This window comes from Saimiri boliviensis, chromosome 1 (genome assembly GCF_048565385.1).
Source record: "Saimiri boliviensis isolate mSaiBol1 chromosome 1, mSaiBol1.pri, whole genome shotgun sequence".
In the NCBI taxonomy this organism is placed as follows: domain Eukaryota; kingdom Metazoa; phylum Chordata; class Mammalia; order Primates; family Cebidae; genus Saimiri; species Saimiri boliviensis.
The window spans coordinates 36462745-36481363 of NC_133449.1; the positions used below are offsets into that span (position 1 = coordinate 36462745).

At 35.6% G+C, this 18619-nt stretch overlaps 1 protein-coding gene and 1 non-coding gene across 3 annotated transcripts in view; both read right to left on the reverse strand.

Moving 5' to 3' along the window:
• STRN (striatin) overlaps positions 1-18619 on the reverse strand; it is a 128449-nt gene that overhangs the window by 18217 nt on the left and 91613 nt on the right. For both annotated transcript variants that reach the window (XM_039463754.2, XM_039463744.2), the window contains 5 exons: positions 15462-15637; positions 13704-13751; positions 7721-7842; positions 4453-4620; positions 1559-1699 (listed from right to left, as the gene is read on the reverse strand). In XM_039463754.2, coding sequence (XP_039319688.1) covers positions 1559-1699; positions 4453-4620; positions 7721-7842; positions 13704-13751; positions 15462-15637 — 655 coding nt within the window. The remainder of the gene's footprint in view (positions 1-1558; positions 1700-4452; positions 4621-7720; positions 7843-13703; positions 13752-15461; positions 15638-18619) is intronic.
• LOC120362161 (U6 spliceosomal RNA) lies at positions 13288-13389 on the reverse strand. The gene has a single exon (XR_005578144.1). It is a non-coding gene; the product is annotated as a U6 spliceosomal RNA (small nuclear RNA).

An 18619-nucleotide genomic window follows, 5' to 3' on the forward strand; every position in this document is an offset into this window, starting at 1 on the left:
AATGTTTCCAGTATCAGGTAAAAAGTCCTATCAATTTAGGGTCACATCTCTTGGGGGAAAATGTGGACTTGCCTAGTTCTCTTTATCCATCTTATCCACCAGACTTGACATCTTATTAACCTGCAGTCATTAAAAAGCACTATTTCCACTCAGGATGTTTAAGAATTGGTCATATTATCTCTGAAGGTAATTACAAAAATGTTCTCATCATTTTTAATTTCACGTTAGTTTTTTATTTTACTACTATAGCTTTGGGTCACATATTTAAATGTGATTTTAAATTTATTGAGTGTCTAAAACCTGTGTTTCTTGGTAAAAAAATTCTCCTTTACAATTCTATCATCTCAGTTTTTATTTTCCTGTCTCTCTCGTTTACAGCCAAGTAGCTCAAAGTTCTATTCATGCTTACTTCCCCAAACAAGTCTCAGCATATCAGAAGAAAACAAACAACAGATCAGGAAGGGAAAATGATGAAAACCACAATGGAATGAAGAAACTTTTGAGAGAAGAGACAGAGAATGAGAACAACACAAGATCATATGTACACATATGCATGTACATGTTCACATATACATGCATACACATATAACATGTAATCACTTTTTTTTGTTTTTTGTTTTTTGTTTTTGTTTTTGTTTTTTGAGACGGAGTTTCGCTCTTGTTACCCAGGCTGGAGTGCAATGGCGCGATCTCGGCTCACCGCAACCTCCGCCTCCTGGGTTCAGGCAATTCTCCTGCCTCAACCTCCTGAGTAGCTAGGATTACAGGCACACGCCACCATGCCCAGCTAATTTTTTGTATTTTTAGTAGAGACGGGGTTTCACCTTGTTGACCAGGACGGTCTCGATCTCTTGACCTCGTGATCCACCCGCCTCGGCCTCCCAAAGTGCTGGGATTACAGGCTTGAGCCACCGTGCCCGGCGTAATCACTTTTAAAGCTAGTTCTCAGATTAAAACAATGCTATATGTAAGTGGTATTCTTCATCAACTGCAGTCTAAACTGTGACTGGATTATGGCTAATGACAAAAAGTGATTGTTAAGAAAGCCAAAAACCAAAAAAAAGACTGTAATATCTTCTTCATAACCTGAAAAAGCATTTACTTCCTGACTTCCTGCATCCAATAGGAAGCTTCAGATTTGGAATTCTGAGTGCCACAATATGATCTGTACTGAGCTGTACCAAATCATGCTATTAATATAAAATTTGGTTGATTTAAAATATGAAATTATGAGAAATGAAAAATAGATTTCATTTTCTATTCAGAATAAATATGGCTTTCTTCAAATAGAATTGAAAATTAATCATTTAGTATAAAATAAAACTTGACCCATCTTTGGAATAGCTCAAATGCTATTTCAAACAGTACAGTTATAAATGTACATAAACTTAACCCAAATTCTTAAAATGTAAATAAGTACATCCTTCTAAGTAACTGTTTTCTGAGATTTAGGAGACAGAAAGCTTTATAATGACAAACATTTTTCACAGCTGACTCTAGTAGTTATAATCTTGATTAAGTTAAAAAAACGCAGACTATTTAAAATTGGTATGCATACTTGTATCTACATTGGATTCTAAAGTTAGAATGCGTTGTTGTGTTTCCATGTTAAAGATGCTTGTATATCCCTTGCTGAATGATGCTACCATATGGCTCGGGTCACTGCTCACTAGATCCACAGAGGCAGGGATTCCCAATTCTAAAAGAGAACATATTGAAATAGAATGGCAATTAAACCATCTACTTAACAATGTGCTTAAAATATAGCAAAACAAATAACGGCATGGTTTCCTTAAGAAGTAAACAAGGCTTACCATAAGAATAAGAATTAGCTCATAACTATTCATTGGAGATTATTTCTTTGTAACTTTTAGCACCAGTCTATATATTATCCTTACCTGCTCAGCAGATCTTCTACCTGTTACTCAGCTGATACATTCATGGAATGCAAGCCTTTACTCAGAAAGCAAATGGAAAACATGTATGAATTACAAATTTTGCTGCTTCTATTCAACCTGGAGCTTGGAGTGGCATACTGGGAATTTTTCATTAAAAAAAAAAAAAAACCCATCTCTTATCAGGAATGTTAGCTCATCAAAAATAGAGAAATTAAAAGTAAAATTTTAAATTATTACTTATTGTTACAGTTATACAAATATCCTATGAAGACAACTCATCAAAACCTGGAGAGAAGTTATAATAACTCAAAAATAAGGAAGGTATTTTTATTTACCATCTAGAATACATTAAAACTTAGAGCTTATTTATAAACACAAAAAATAGAAGGAAATGTATAAAGTGAATATAATAATCTGAATTTTTTCATTTGGCTCAAAATCTAACTACAGCAAGCTAACAGTTCAAAAATGTGTGTACTGCAGAAGAAGATATACAAATAACCAACATGCGAACAAAAGAAATGCTCAACATAATTAGCCATCAAAGAAATGCAAACAAACTAAGATGAAATACTACTACACATCCCCCAGAATGGCTAAAGTTAAATAGACTGACAATACCAAATGTCCATAAGGGTGTAGAGCAACTGGAACTCTCATACACTGCTGTCAATGGTGTAAAATGGTATAACAACAAAATTTTTTGAAAAATATTTAGTGATTTCACATAAAGTGAAATAAGTATCCACCTGAAAGTCCAGCAATTCTAAGTCTCTACACACCTATAATGAAAATATATGAACGTTCATAGCAGCTTTGTTCAAAATAGCAAAAAACTAGAAATCCATCAAGACGTAATCCAAATATCCATCAAGATGTAAATGAACAGACAAATTATGGCTTAATGAAATACTACCAAATAAAAAAATAATTGATATAACACAAATGAATTCCAGAGACATTATAGAGTAAAAGCACAAAGAACACATACTGTATTATTCCATTTACATTAAGTTTGAGTGGATAAAACTAATCTATGATGAAAGAAATCACAACAGTGGGTACCTCTGGTTGGGAATAAGGAGAGAGCGTTGAGTTGGAAAGACAGGAAGGAACTTTGGGGAGATAAAGGAAACGTTCTGTCTTTCATACGGTTTGGATCTGTGTCCCCACTCAAGTCTTATGTCAAACTGTAATCCCCAATGTGGGAGACAGGGCCTGTTGGGAGATGACTGGATCATGGGGTAGATTTTGTCCTTTGGTGCTGTTCTCATGATAGAGTTCTCATGAGATCTGGTTGTTTAAAAGTATGTGGTACCTCCCACCCTCTTCTTCCTCCTGCTCTGGCTACGTAAGACATACCTCCTGTCTCTTTGCCTTCCACTATGATTGTACATTGCCTGAGGCCTTCCCAGAAGCCAAACAGAAGCTTCTATGCTTCCTATACAAAACCGTGAGCGAATTAAACCTTTTTTTCAAACAAATTACCCAGTCTCAGGTATTTATAGTAGTACGAAAATGGGAAAATAAAGTCTTTTTTTTTTTTAAGAAAATGTAGAGACAGAGCCTCATTATGTTGCCCAGCTGGTCTCAGACTACTGGGCTCTAGTGATCTTCCCACCTCAGCCTCCCAAAGTGCTAGGATTATAGGTGTGAGCCACCACACCCAGACTCTACATCTTGATGTGTGATTTACAAGGGTGTACTTATCAGACTGACTGACATGTATCCTTAATATCTGTTTTTCACTATAAATTATATGTAATTTTTAATTTTTTTTTTTTTTGAGATGGAGTTTCGCTAATTCACCCAGGCTAGATGACTGGATGAAGTGGTGTAATCTTAGCTCACTGGAACCTCTGCTGCCCAGGTTCAAGCAATTCTCCTGCCTCAGCCTCCTGAGTAGCTGAGATTACATGCGCCTGCCACCATGCCCAGCTCTATTTTTGTATTTTTGGTAGAGACAGGTGAGGGGGGTTTCACCATGCTGGCCAGGCTGATCTTGAACTCCTGACCTCAGGTGATCCACTCACCTCAGCCTCCCAAAGTGCTAGGATTAAAGACATGAGCCACTGCACCCGGCCCTAAAAATTTAAAATCTGTGTGTTCTTCTTTCACCGAAAACTATGCTTTTAAAAATTACAGGTCAGAAGCGGTGGCTCAGGCCTGTAATCTCAGCAGTTTGGGAAGCCAAGGCAGGTGGATCACTTGAGGTCAGGAGTTCGAGACCAGCCTGGCCAACATAGCAAAACCCTATCTCTATTAAAAAAATACAAGAATTATACCCCAGAACCTACAGTACAATTAAAAAAAAAAAAAGAAAAAGAAAAAAACAAGAAAAGAATTAGCCAGGTGTGGTTGTGTAATCTCAACTACTCCTGTAATCTCAACTACTCAGGAGGCTGAGCAAGAAATTCAAACAAATACATTTTTCTTGCTTCAAAAACTTTCAAATTATATTTAAAGAGTTCAGAGAATCATTTATTTGCTTGCCTGTTTTCAGAGTAAACTGTTTTATAGAGAATTCAGCAAAATAATTTTTTTAAGTATGTACCTTGAGTATCATTAAACACACTTAGTGCTGGAGCAACCTCCGTTGTATTCCATAAACGCAGAGTGCCATCTGCTGAACAGGACAACAAACGCTGATGTGCTGCACTATAAGCCAAACCCCAGACTGCATCCGTGTGGCCTAGGAGAGGGCCTCGTAAAACAGAAGGATCTACACAAAACAGCAAAAATGCAAAATCAGGAGAGAAAAAAAACCCCAAAGGTAATTAGATTTCAGAGAAAGTAAAATACATAAACAGCACCTGATAACAGTATAAAATATGACTCTTGGTTTCTATTATTCTTCTGACATGCTACAGTAAACCAAAACAGGCTTGGAAATACACAAATATAAAGTTTAAAATTTTTAAATTAAAATTAAAAAGCACGTATTTTTCTCCTTAAAAAAACTGAGTTTTTCTTCCCCCTTTCTTTTGTCCTTCCATTTGTCTAAATATTTTTAAAGCATGTTAATACAAATCATTTGAATTTAATTCATCTTTGGAGAAATCACAACTCATACGCCCTGAGGAAGTGAACAGAGAGGTCCTCTCCCTCTCTGAAGTCCTTTACACTTTGGCTATACTTCCTTCTGTCCACTTATCTTACTATATGATGGATAGCAGTTATTCCTGAAAATATGACATAATGGACAGGAAGTGACATTTATAGGAATCCCCAAATTCTCAAATAGCAGTAACTGAGATGTGATGATATGTATGCAGGGAAAGAGGGAGGAAGTAGGGAGGTTAACTGAGCACAGTCTCATGATAAAAGTCATATTGGAAATTTTATTAATCTTCACAATGATTCTATGAAGTGGTACTTTCAAGATGACCCACAAATGTTAAGTCTGGAAATGTCAATGGTATGTCTTATATCCTCTGTCACACATATCATAAAATATTTATTGAAGACACAGTGTGTGTCAGGCACTATGCTCAATGATGGAGTCAAATACATGATTAAGACTAAATTCTATCCCAGTCCTCAACAGACAATGATGAAAGTACAGTAATAGTGACAGACATCAGTAAGCACAGAGAGTAACTGGGATGAGTAAAAACTTGGAGAGTGACACCTAGAATTTACAAATGTTAGCCAGTTGAAGAAGAGGGGGAGAGCATACGTGACAAAGAGACAGCATCTACAAATCCACATGAAAAAAGAAACAGCATGATATACAAGGAAATTTATAAGCAATTCAGTATTACTAGAGTGTGGACTTTGAGTTAGGAAGTAGATGGGATGAGGGCAGCTAGTTTATGGTGTGATTTCTATTCCATATTAAGGAATTTGGAAATTATCCTGAAAGCAACAAGAAACCTGTCTCCAAGACCAGTAGGATCAAATATATATATCATAAGATAATCTTGGTAGTAGTATAGAAGACAGATTGTATAGAAGACAGACTGGACAGAATTAAGACAAAGGCAAGGGGCTGTTTCAGCAGACAAAGAATAACAAAGATCTAAGGCGAGGGGAAGTAGTAAGAGGGTCAAAGCAGAAAAAGTAAATTCAATAAATGTTTAGGGAGTCATTACCAAAAAACTAGGTAATTAGTAAGTGGGGACAGTGTGACAGAATAGGGAATCAAGAATAATTCTTAGGTTTCTAGTTTGGGTGATTCTTGTAGTGCCACCAAATAAAAAAGAATATATAGGAGAAGAAACACAGAACTTATTAGGATTTATAGACAATCAAACAGTCATCCTGAAACTCCTGTAGTCAATCTGAAACTTAAAGAAGAGATTTATGAGTCAACTGTAGGTAAAAGCACAGAAATAGATTCAGTCTCTCAAGGAATGTATGTACAGTGCAAAAAGTTAGGTTCTGGGTCTTGATAAATGTCGACATTTAAGGCAAGAAAAACAAAAGTAGTTATGAAGGACAGGGAATAGAAATTATCACAAAGTATCAAAAAGCCAATAGAATGGACAGATTTCAAAAGATTTCAAAAAAGACGGAGTTGTTAATCTCAGATACAGCCAATACATCCAGTAAAATAAGGACTGTAAAATATTCTTGGATCAGGCAATTAGTTACCAATAATCTTGTTTTATGCAAGTGTTGTAGCCAGAAGCCAGAATGCAGAAGGATAAAGGAGAGGAAACATGAATTTAGTAACTGGTAATTAAGTTTTCTAGACAATACCACCAAAGAAACAGATGAAGAGGAAAAGAGAGGGCCTAAACAGAAGCCAGACAGGGAAACAGGGTCAAGAAAAGGCTTCTCTTTGTCCAGAACAGGAAATACCCAAATTCATTTACTTGCTGAGGGCATGAAAAGGGAGCAAAGACGGTAAGGCTTAATTAAGATTCAAGACAATGAGAGAGCAAGAGCAAGAGATTAGAACGCAGTCACGAAGAGACAGAGAGAAATTCGAGTACAGTCCCAAAATAAACTGCGTAAAATGGGAAGGACTGGCCTGAGACAGAATGAAGGACAGTTGATCCTCTGGCAGAGAGGTAAAGGATGTAAGGAAAGGCATGGAACAAATAACTTATAAGAGAATTGGGGGACAGTGGGGTTACCTTTCACAAAATATTAATGCTTATTAAATAAATGCTGGGAAAAATTTTTGTTTATTGAATTTCTTACCCAGGTTTGGTGGTAAAAAATATAATCTAAAATGATGATGAAATTAAAATTTTTTTATAACAGATATGATACTTCAAACTAGTCTAGAACTTAAGAGAAAACAAAAATAGCCAATTCCTAAATAGATTTTACAAGTGAATTTATGGCATTATCTATTGATAGATTATAATATGTATTTATGATTTATGATACTGTTCCCAAAACTAAAGGGCACTTAACTTTTGAGGCCTTTTACATATTTTGGTGTCATGGACTATAAAAATTATTAGCTTCTATAGCAACTGACCAAGGAATGGCACCAACACTCATTTTTCTTAAAAGCTGTTGGACAAGAATAGTGATGAAATATTATTACGGATTAGTAATAATGGTATCAAGAACCCTACAGATGCCTAAAATAAGAAAACAACTGTCAATCAGGCCTGCATTTCCAATCAATAAGACTTTGGAGAAGTGAGAACTGTATTTTGAAGAATGTTTTTCTCTTTTCTTCTTTTAACATTTATGTATCAAGTTAATTCCTAAGTATAGAAGTCCTTTTTAACAAAAAAAAGAAATGGTTCTCCTCACCTATTTATTTTCAAAAATCTCTTATCTTTTCCTTTTATATTCTATTAAAAAAGTGTTTAAAAAACTCATTTTATTCCTTCAACCTCTGGGGAATCACCTACCATAAGAATCATAGGGGTCGATGTTGGGATTAGTGGTGTTCCAGCCCTGGATCAGTCCATCAGTACCACCACTGTAACACTGCTCACCATTGCTGCTCATTACCACACAAAGCACTGGACCTCTGGGAGATTAAAAAAACGAAATCAATTGCTATTCTCAAAAACCAACCTAATAATATGACTTCTTAAAAATAAGAATGTTTAATTATTCAAATGGCTTTCTATTTTTCTGCTTTTTAGAAAAAATGAAAACACAGGTACTATCAAAGCACTGTTAATTTTTCTTCCTCTGGTTTAAGAGGTTGGTAAATTATGGTCTGTAGGTCAAATCCAACCACTGGTCTGTTTTTGTACAATCCTCAAACTAAGAATGGTCTTTACATTTTTAAAGGGTTGTAAAACAAAACAAAAAGAATATGCAACAGAAACAATATGACCAGTAAATCCTAAAATATTTTTAAAAATCTAACAGTCTAAAGTCAGGTATTTATTACGCGACTCTTTACATAAAAAGTATGCCAATCTCTGTGCTAAGTCAAGAGAAAAGGCACATTCCTTAAATGGAAACAGAAAAAAATATATATGCAATGTATCATCACACACACACACAATTCTCAAAAAACCTTTTAACTTTTAGTTTCAAGGGTACATATGCAGGTTGGTTCTACAGATAAATTACACGCCTTTGCGGTTTGGTGTACATATTACTCCATCACTCAGAAAAAAACATAGTACCCAATGGGTAGTTTTTCAATCCTCACCCTCTTCCCACCCTCCAAAGTCAAGTTGGCCCTAATGTCTATTGTTCCCTTCTTGTGTCCATGTATACTAAATGTTTAGTTCTCATGTATAGGTGAGAACATGCAGTGTTTGGTTTTCTGTTCCTGCATCAGTTTGCTTAGGATGATGGCCTTCAGTTCCATAATGTTCCTGCAAAGGACATGATCTCACTTTTTATGACTGCATAGTATTCCATGGTATATATGTACCACAGTTTCTTTACCCAGTTTGCCACTGATGGGCATTTAGGTTGATTCCATGTCTTTGCTACTATGAATAGTGCTATGCTGAACACACATACATGTGTCTTTACAGCAGAATGATTTATATTCCTTTGGGTATATACCTAATAATGCTGGGTTGACTGGTAGTTCTAACTTCTTTGAGAAATCACCAAACTGCTTTCCACAGTGGCTGAATTTACACTCTTACCAGCAGCATATGAGTGTTCCCTTTTCTCTGTAGCCTTGCCAGCATCTGCTATTTTTTGACTTTTTAATAACAGCCATTCTGACTGGCATGACATTGTGGTCTTGATTTGCATTTCTGTAACAATGAGTGATGCTGACCATTTTTTTGTGTTCGTTGGCCACATCTCTTCTTTTGGAAACTATCTGCTCACATCATTTGCTCACTTTTTAATGGGGTTGTTTTTTAATTATTGATTGGCATTTCTGTAATAGGTGATGTTGAGCATTATTTCGTTTCTGGTCTTATTTGGAAACTATCTGTTCACATCCTTTGCTCACTTTTTAATGAGGTTGGTTTTTATTTGTTGATTTGTTTAGGTTACTTATAGATTCTGGATACTAGTCCTTTGTCAGGATTCATAGTCTGCAAATATTTTCTCCCATTCTGTGGGCTATTTACTGTTGATAGCTTCTATTCTATGCAGAAGTTCTTCAGTTAAATTAGGTCCCATCTGTCATTTTTTTGTCATTGTTGCAATTGCTTTTGGTGTCTTCATCACGAAATCTTTGCCAGAGTCTATGTCTAGAATGGTATTCCCTGTTTTCTTCAAGAGTCTTTATAGTTTTAGGTTTTAAACTTAAGTCTTCAATCCACCTTGAGTTGATTTTTGTATATGGTATAAGGAAGGGGTCCAGTTTCAGCCTTCTGCATGTGGCTACCCATTTATCCCAGCATCATTTACTGAATTTACTGAATAAGGAGTCCTTTCCTCATTGTTTTTGTAAACTTTGTTGAAGAATAGATGGTTGTAGGTACGCAGTTTTATTTCTGGGCTATTTTTGTACCAGTACCATTCTGTTTTGGTTACTACAGTCCTGTAGTATAGTTTGAAGTCAGGTAAGGTGATGCCTCCATCTTTGTTCTTTTTGCTTAGGATTGCCATGGCTATTCAGGCTCTTTTTTGGTTTCCATATAAATTTTAAACATTTTTTCTAATTCTGTGAAGAATGTTATTGGTAGTTTGATAGGAATGGCACTGAATTTGTAAATTGCTTTGGGCAGTATGGCCATTTTAACAATGTTGATTCTTCCTACCCATGAGCATGAAATGTTTTTCTATTTCTTTGTATCATCTCTGATTTCTTTGAGCAGTGTTTTGTAATTCTCGTTGTTGAGATCTTTCACCTCCCTGGTTAGCTGTATTCCTAGGTATTTTATCTTTTTTTGCAGCTACTGTGAATGAGACAGCATTCCTGATTTGGTACTCAGCTTGGGCATTATTTGTGTATAGAAATGCTACTGATTTTCATATACTAATTTTATATCCAGAAACTTTGCTGAAGGTGTTTCTCTGATTTAGGAGCTTTTGAGCAGAGACTATGGCATTTTCTAGGATAAAATTATATAGTCTGCAAACAGAGATGGTTTGACTGCCTTTGTTCCTATTTGGAGACCTTTTCTTTTTCTTGCCTGACTGCTCTGGCTAGGACTTCTAGTACTATATTGAATAGGAGTGGTTCTTACACCTAGGAATACAGCTAACCAGGGAGGTGAAAGATGTCTACAACAAGAATTACAAAAAATCCTTGTCTTCTTCCAGGTCTCAAGAGAAATGCTTCCAGATTTTGCCTGTTCAGTGTGATGTTGGCTGTGAGCTTCTCATAGCTGGCTCTTAATATTTTGGGGTACAATCCTTCAATGTCTAATTTGTGGAGGGTTTTAAAAATGAAGCAATGCTGAATTTTATCGAAAGCCTTTTCTCCATCTATTGAGATGATCGAGTGATTTTTGTTTTTAGTTTTGTTCATGTGATGAACCATTGATTTGTGTATGAAGAACTAACCTTGCAACCCAGGGATAAAGCCTACTTGATTGCGGTGGATTAGCTTTTTGATATGCTGTTGGATTTGGTCTGCTAGTATTTGATTGAAGATTTTTGCATCTATGTTCATCAAGGATATTGGCCTGAAGTTTTCCTTTTTCGTTGTGTATCTGCCAGGTTTTGATATCAGGATGATGCTGGCCTCATAGAATGAGTTAAGGAGAGGTCTCTCCGCCTCTATTTTTTTTTTTTTTTTTTTTTTTTTTTTTGTGGGCAGTGTGGAGTTTCACTCTTGTCACCCAGGCTAGAATGCAATGGTGATCTCACCTCACTCAATCTCTGCCTCCCAGGTTCAAGTGATTCTCCTGCCTCAGCCTCCCGAGTAGCTGGAATTACAGGTACCCACCACCATACCTGGCTAATTTTTTTGTATTTTTAGTAGAGATGGATTTTTACCATGTTGGCCAGGCTGGTGCCAGCTCTTCTTTATGCACTTGGTAAAATTCAGTTGTGGATCCATCTGGACCTGAGCTTTTACTTCTTCGTAAGTTTTTGATTACTGATTCAATTTCAGAACTCAGTATTGGTGTGTTCACAGTTTTAATTTCTTCCTGGTTGTCCTGGGATGTTGTTTTCAGGAATTTATCCTTTTCTTCTACATTTTCTAGTTTGTGTGTGTGCACAGAGGTGTTCATAATAGCCTCTGGTTTTTGTTGTTGTTTTTTTAAATTTCTGTGGGGTTGGTGGTAATATTCCATTTATCATTTCTGTTGTACTTGGATTTTCTCTTTTTTTCTTTATTAGTTTAGTTAGTGGTCTACCTATCTTACTTATTGTTTCAAAAAATCAAATTCTGGTTTTAATGATCTTTTACATGGTTTTTTTGTGTGTCTCAATTTCATTCAGTTCAGCTCTGAGTTTGGTTATTTCTTGTCTTCTGCTAGCTTTGGGGTTGGTTTTTCTCTTGTGTGTGATGTTAAGTTGTTAATTGGAGATCTTTCTAACTTTTTGATTTGGGTATTTAGCACTATAAACTTCCAACACAGCTTTTGCTGCCTCCTAGAGATTTTGGTATGTTGTATCTTTCGTTTCATTACTTTCAAATAATTTTTTGATTTCTCCCTTAATTTCATTATTCACCAAGAAGTCATTCAGGAGCAGGTTAATTTCCATGTAACTGTACGGTTTTGAGTGATCTTGGTATTGATTTCTATTATTTATTAATTTCAGACAGAGTATCGCTCTTTTGCTCAGGGTGGAGTGGCGTGATTTTGGCTTACTGCAAACTCTACCTCCAAGGCTCAAGTGATCCTCCCACCTCAGCCCCCTGGGAGCTGGGACTACAGGAGCACACCACCACTCATGGCTGATTTTTGTACTTTTTGTAGAGATGGGGTTTTGCCACACTGCCAGGGCTGGTCTAAAACTTCGGAGCTCATGCAATCCACTCACCTCAGCCTCCCAAAGTGCTGGATTTATAGATGTGAGCCCCTGTGCCTGGCCATTGATTTCTATTTTTATTGTATTTGGTCTGAGAGTGTGGTTGGTATGATTTAAGTTTTTCTAAATTTACTGAGAAGAGTTTAATGGCCAGGAGTGTGGTTGATTTTAGAGTATGTGTCATGTGCAAATGAGAAGACTACATATTCTGTTATTTTGGGGTAGAGAGTTCTGTAGATATATGTTAGGACCATTTGGTCAAGCATCAAGTTCAGGTCCTGAATATCTTAGTTTTCTACCTTGATGATCTAATACATCCAGTGTGTTGTTAAAAAGTCTCCCACTATTATTGTGTGGTTATCTAAATTTCTTCAAAGGTCTCTAAGAATTTACGAATCTGGGTGCTCCTGTACTGGGTGCATGTTTATTTAGGATAGTTAAGTCTTTTGTTAAATTGAATCATTTACCATCATATAATGCCCTTCTTTGGCTTTACTGATCTTGGTTGGTTTAAAGTCTGTTTTGTCTAAAATAGCAAATCCTGCTTTTTTCTGTTTTCCATTTGCTTAACTGTTCACCATCCCTTTTCTTTGAGCCTATGGGTGTTATTGCATGTGAGATGGGTCTCTGCATGTGAGATGAGTCTCTTAATGACAGTATATAGTTGGGTCTTGCTTCTTCATGCAACTTGCCTACATGTGGCTTTTAATTGGGGCATTTAGCCGTTCTACATTCAAGGTTAACATTGATATGTGCGCATTTGATCCTATCATGTTGTTAGCTGGTTATTACACATACTTCATTGCGTAGTTGCTATAATGTATCAGTAGTTTATGTAACTAATTGCATTTTTGTGGGGGCTGGTAATATTTCTTTTGCTTCCACATTTAGAAAAAATATGGAACTCTTTGGCCAGGCGTGGTGGCTCATGCCTGTAATCCCAGTACTTTGGGAAGCCAAGGCGCGCAGATCACTTGAGGTCAGAGATCAAGTCAGGAGTTTGAGACCAGCCTGGTCAACAGGGTGAGAAACTCTGTCTCTATTAGATCATGTCACTGCACTCCAGCCTGGGCAATAGAGTGAGACTTCATCTTAAAAAAAAAAAAGAAAAAAGGAAAATATGGAACTCTTCATGAATCTGTGTCACCCTTGCACTGAGGCCTCGCTAATCTCTGTATCTTTCCAATTTTAGGGTATGTGCTGCCAAAACAGGCACTTGAATATTTTAATCCAGGTTATATAAGGAAAAAAAGTCGGAATTTCTAATATTTAAACCTAGTTCCCTCTAGTTTAAAGATATAAATATGAACCTCACTTAAACATCATGTAAATAAAATCTAATTTAAGCACAAATCCCTATTTGGCAGTGATGAACTTAGTTTTAACATTATATTATCTGCCAATTTCTTATACATTTAAAAAACACTCTCAAATACAAACAATACCTAATAAGTGAAAGAAAATAAAGTATCCTCATCATGCTGTTTTACAATAATTTTGGTTTTAAATAAAGAAAAAGCACATACTTACCTATGGGCTCTGAATGTATAGATAGGTTCTACATCAAGAGAAGTGCTCCTAAATCAGAGAGATGACTTTTACCACTCTAAGTTTCAGTAGTAAACAGTATAATTAAATATATGTCATAAAATTGCCTTTAAAAATACAAACATTATGGGATTATATACCATCCTAACTACACGGTACATAAGAAAGCTCATTTAATACCAATTATACTTTCATGGCATCAAGTGCAAGATTCTTGTTTACTAATAGTATCTTGCTACAGTATTTTTAGCCCTGGCAAAATCTATTTGATTAACGGAAAAGATAGCTTCATTCAAGAGAAACAACGTGGGCTTTAGGAAGATAAATTTCTGAACTCAATTTCCAGTTCTGTCACTAACTGGCTAACTTTAAGCTAATTATTTACTCTTTCAGAACTTCAGATTCCTCCATTTAAAACCAAACAGAAAAATGGGAGTAACACCATATAATCACAGGATTAAACAGGATTCTACAATTTAGAAAACACCACAGGACACAATCATGCACATAGTAGGATATCAACAAATGGTACTTTATTTCCTTGCCTTTCCAATAAGGTTAATATGTCTATCCTCCATACTGTACAGACTGTCCAAATTATCAGTTTATTCATTACTCAGAACACCATTATTATAGGTATACTATACACTAATACTGGCTATGACTTTAATGGAAATTGGATTTAAAGTCACGTACTTAACTGTTTTCTACATTATATTGCAATTATTTATAGACATGTTATCTCACAATGTATAACCAGGAAGCCATTTTTCTCTTTTGAAAACACCTCATCTATATGAGGGTCCACCTGGTTTTAGCAATATGTGGTCGAACTTTCTGAAGTAGACTGATAAAGTATTTCATTTACCCTATGTATGACACAGCATGAATGACACTGATCTCTCTTAAACCAGGCGACAGATTTCCTCCATTGGTAGTTAAATTTTTGTAACCTCCTCTATTTGATTTTTCGTGATGACTCTTATAATAGCAAAGTGCCTGACGCTGCAAAAGGGTCTTTGCTGGCAGATGCTGAGTTTTGTTTGTTTGTTTGTTTGTTTGTTTTGACATGTGACCCAAAGAAGGAGAGGAGTTCCAATAAGGATTCAAGCAAGTAGAATCAGGTTTAGCTATGTGATTTTTAAAGGGTTTATACTAACTCATGTCTATCCATGCTTAGACAGGAACTAAGGGGTCAAGGCAAGCACTAGCAGTTAAATTAGCCTTTTGAGTCCAAACATATTGGTGGGTATGGAAAGCACCTAAACTCTCAAGGCCAAAAGATAAGACCAAGGAGAGGCCCTCCACCCGTCCCAGTAAGGCTTTTCTCTGCTCTACCCCATTTAAGTCTAAATCTAGTAAACAATAGGGCAAGGTGGAGGTGGAGATTTGATCATTTTAAAGATGCATATAACTGTTTATAAGTAAACAGTCAAAACCTTCAGTATAGATAAGGGGCTCCCCAAAGATAGCAGCCATTTAAAAATACTGTTATGTATAAGGACTGTAATCAGTACTCATAAACCCTAGGGAAACCATCAGGTAATACCGTATCTTCCTAAGCGTCAGTTTTCTAACCTAACATTAAGTTGTATAAACAGAAAAACACAATATAATTACATGATATGGAAGAAAGAACTAGAAGAAATGTTTGGGAAATTTAATAGAAATAATAAAATATGTAGTTTTCTGCTGAAAATGTTAAAACATTCAAGTAATGTTAAAGTAGAATTTTCTTACTTTTTGGCTGGGGCTGTTTTCTGCAAATTCCACATTTTTAATGTGTGATCCTCTGAGGCTGTTATCAAAACAGGCTCAATGGGATGGAAAGCAAGGGCTCGGATGCCATCAAAGTGACTTCTTAATGTAAACTTAGGGTTCCACGTCTTCCTCAATGCATCTTTATTGTTTGCTATCTATTAAAGAAACAAAACAAAGATACCTACGCACTTAGTTCAAGATGGGGGGAAAACTTGCATTTCAACATTAATTCTTGCTGATTTGTCACTAAACCATCACTTTGTAATTTTTAAAACAACATAATTTTTATCTGTAAATAACCAAACCAAGAAGCAAACTTAGCAATAACCCAACACTAGTTTTCTTTGAAGAATCATTAAAGGTATATTACAAAAACAGTTAACATAATTCAATACAAAAAGTGAATCAAATTATATAAAATAGATCTTTACTATGATGCTAAATAAAACCAAGTAATTCAACATAAATTATAGTATTCAATTATAATCTTGGGTAAGAGTTGAAAAACTAAGTTATCTTTAAACGGACTAACACACTTTTTTAAAATATCACACTTTTGAGATTTTAAATACTGTTTAATAGCTAAATTTTCTTCATCAAACTGGAAACAAAGTTGATAAACATAAAATGTTAAAAATGGAAGAGACAACACAAAGAATGCATTCCACTGGTAACACACACACATTATGTTCTTCCCCTCCATGGTAACTCAATCTCAAAAATGAAAAAAAAAAAAAAAGGCACTATTTTTTCATTCTCATTATATAACAGAAAAGCTGAAGAGGTAGATTATATTTGACTTTACACTAGCACCCTAAGATATGAATTCTTCACACTCCAAGGCTAGCAATCAGACTAAGCTTACATGAGAGTAGCAAAAGTACAGTAATGTGCCACATAACTACATTTTCATCAACGATGGACAACATATATGATGCTGGTCCCATAAAATTATAATGGAGCTGAAAAATTCCTATAATGACATCATAGCTGTTTTAATATCGTAGTTTTAATATATTACTCATGTGTTTGTGGTTATGCTGGTGTAAACAAACCTATTTGTGCTGCCAGTCGTAATACAGTCTAGCATGTATAATTATGTACAGAACACAATACTGGATAATGATAAATCACTGTTACTGGTTTATATATTATAATTTTTATTCTAGAGTATATTTCTTTTACTTATTTGTTAAAAGTTAACTGTAAAACAGCTTTAGACAGGTCCTTCAGGAGTATTCTACCAGAAGGCATTGTTATCATAGAATATGACAGCTCCTTGACTGTGATTTCCCCCTAAAGACCTTCTAGTGGGATAAGATATGAAGGTGGAAGAAAGTGGTACTGATGATCCTGACCTTGTATAGGGCTAGGTTAATACGCATGTTTGTGTATTCATTCTTAACAAAAAAGTTAAAAAGTAAAAATAAACATTAAAAATTTTAAAAATAGGAAAAAGCTTAAAGAATAAGGATAAAAAGGAAGACAATATTTTTCTACCTCTATACAATGTGTTTGTGTTTTAAGCTGTGTATTACAAAAAAGTCACAATGTTTTTAAAAATTAAGTTTACAGAGTAAAAAATTATAGTAAGCTAAGGTAAATGTATTATTGAAGAAAACTTTTTTTATATGTAATTTAGCACAGCCTAGGTGTACAGTGCTTATGAAGTCAACAGCAGTGTATAGTAATGTCCTGGACCTTCACATTCACTCACCCTCACTCACTGACTCACTAAGAGCAACTTTCAGTCCTGCAAGCTCCATTCATGATTAAGTGTCCTATACAGGTATACTTTTATAAAAGTATACACACATAAAAGTATTTTATAAAAATACACTGTATTTTTACTACATCTTTTCTATGTTTAGACTTGTTTAGATACAAACTTACTGCTGTGTTACAGGTGCCTACAGTATAGTAACATGCCATATAGGTTTGTAAAGCCTCTACCATCTAGGCTTGTAAGTATACTCTAGGATGTTTGTACAACAATGAAATCCCCTAATGTTCATTTCTCAGAATACATCCCCATCATTAAGCAATGTATGACTGTACTGGTAGAAGACTGAAGAAATATTACTTATTTACAAATGACAAAAATACAGCAATACTAACAACAGCTATTATTTTGGGCATTGTTCATTATTTTAACCATTACTGAAAATACTTCATATGCATTAACTCACTTAATCCTCAAAATAACTCTCTGAAGAAGGAATTAACATTATCCCCTCTTTATAGGCGAGACACAACAGGAAAAGAGAAGTTAAGTGCCTTGCCCAAAAAACCCTGCTAGTAAGAGGAAGGGCCTGCATTCAAACCCAAGCAGTCTGGATGTGGAAGTAACCCTCAATAAAAAATCTGCAGAAAAAAACTAGATAGAATATGTCAAATTAGGATAATAAGAGAACATAAAACACATCCTGCAAGGAACTACTGTAAGTACTGGGGCTGGTTATTCTGGAAGAAAAAAAGCTGACTTGAATCATAACTGCTCTTTTTAAACACCTGGCAGGCTTTCATGTGAAAAAGCAATCTGATTCCTTCTGAATGTCTTAATGTGGTAGGCAGCCAGTACGATGGCCCCAATCAGCCCCACTTCCTTAGAGTTAAACCTTACATAATTCTCTCCCACATTATGGGGTTGCTCTCTGTCACCAATAGCATATAGCAGAAGTGAGAACAAGTGACTTCCAAAATGAAGTTATAACATCTTCCACCTTTGAGTGTTCTTGCTCTCTTTTCACATGCACTCACAGTGGGGAAAGCCAGCTTCCACAATGAAAAGCCCATGGAGAGACCTATGAAAAGCCCATGGAGAGACCTACGTGGTGAGGAACTGAAGTCTCTGCCAATAGTCAGCAAAGAACCACACAAGGCCTCCCAACAACCACAGGAAGAGCTTGAAAGCAGATCCCCACCCCACCCAAGTCGAGTCTTCACGTGAGACTGCAGCTCTTGCCGACATCTTGACTGCAACTACATTGGAGACACTAAGACAGAATCACCTGACTAAACTGCTTCTGTATTCCTGACCCACAGAAACTATGAGATAATAAAGGTTTCTTTGTTTTAAGCTGCTAAGTTTTGGCCTAATTTGCTACATAGCCACAGATTACTGGTAAATTATGAAA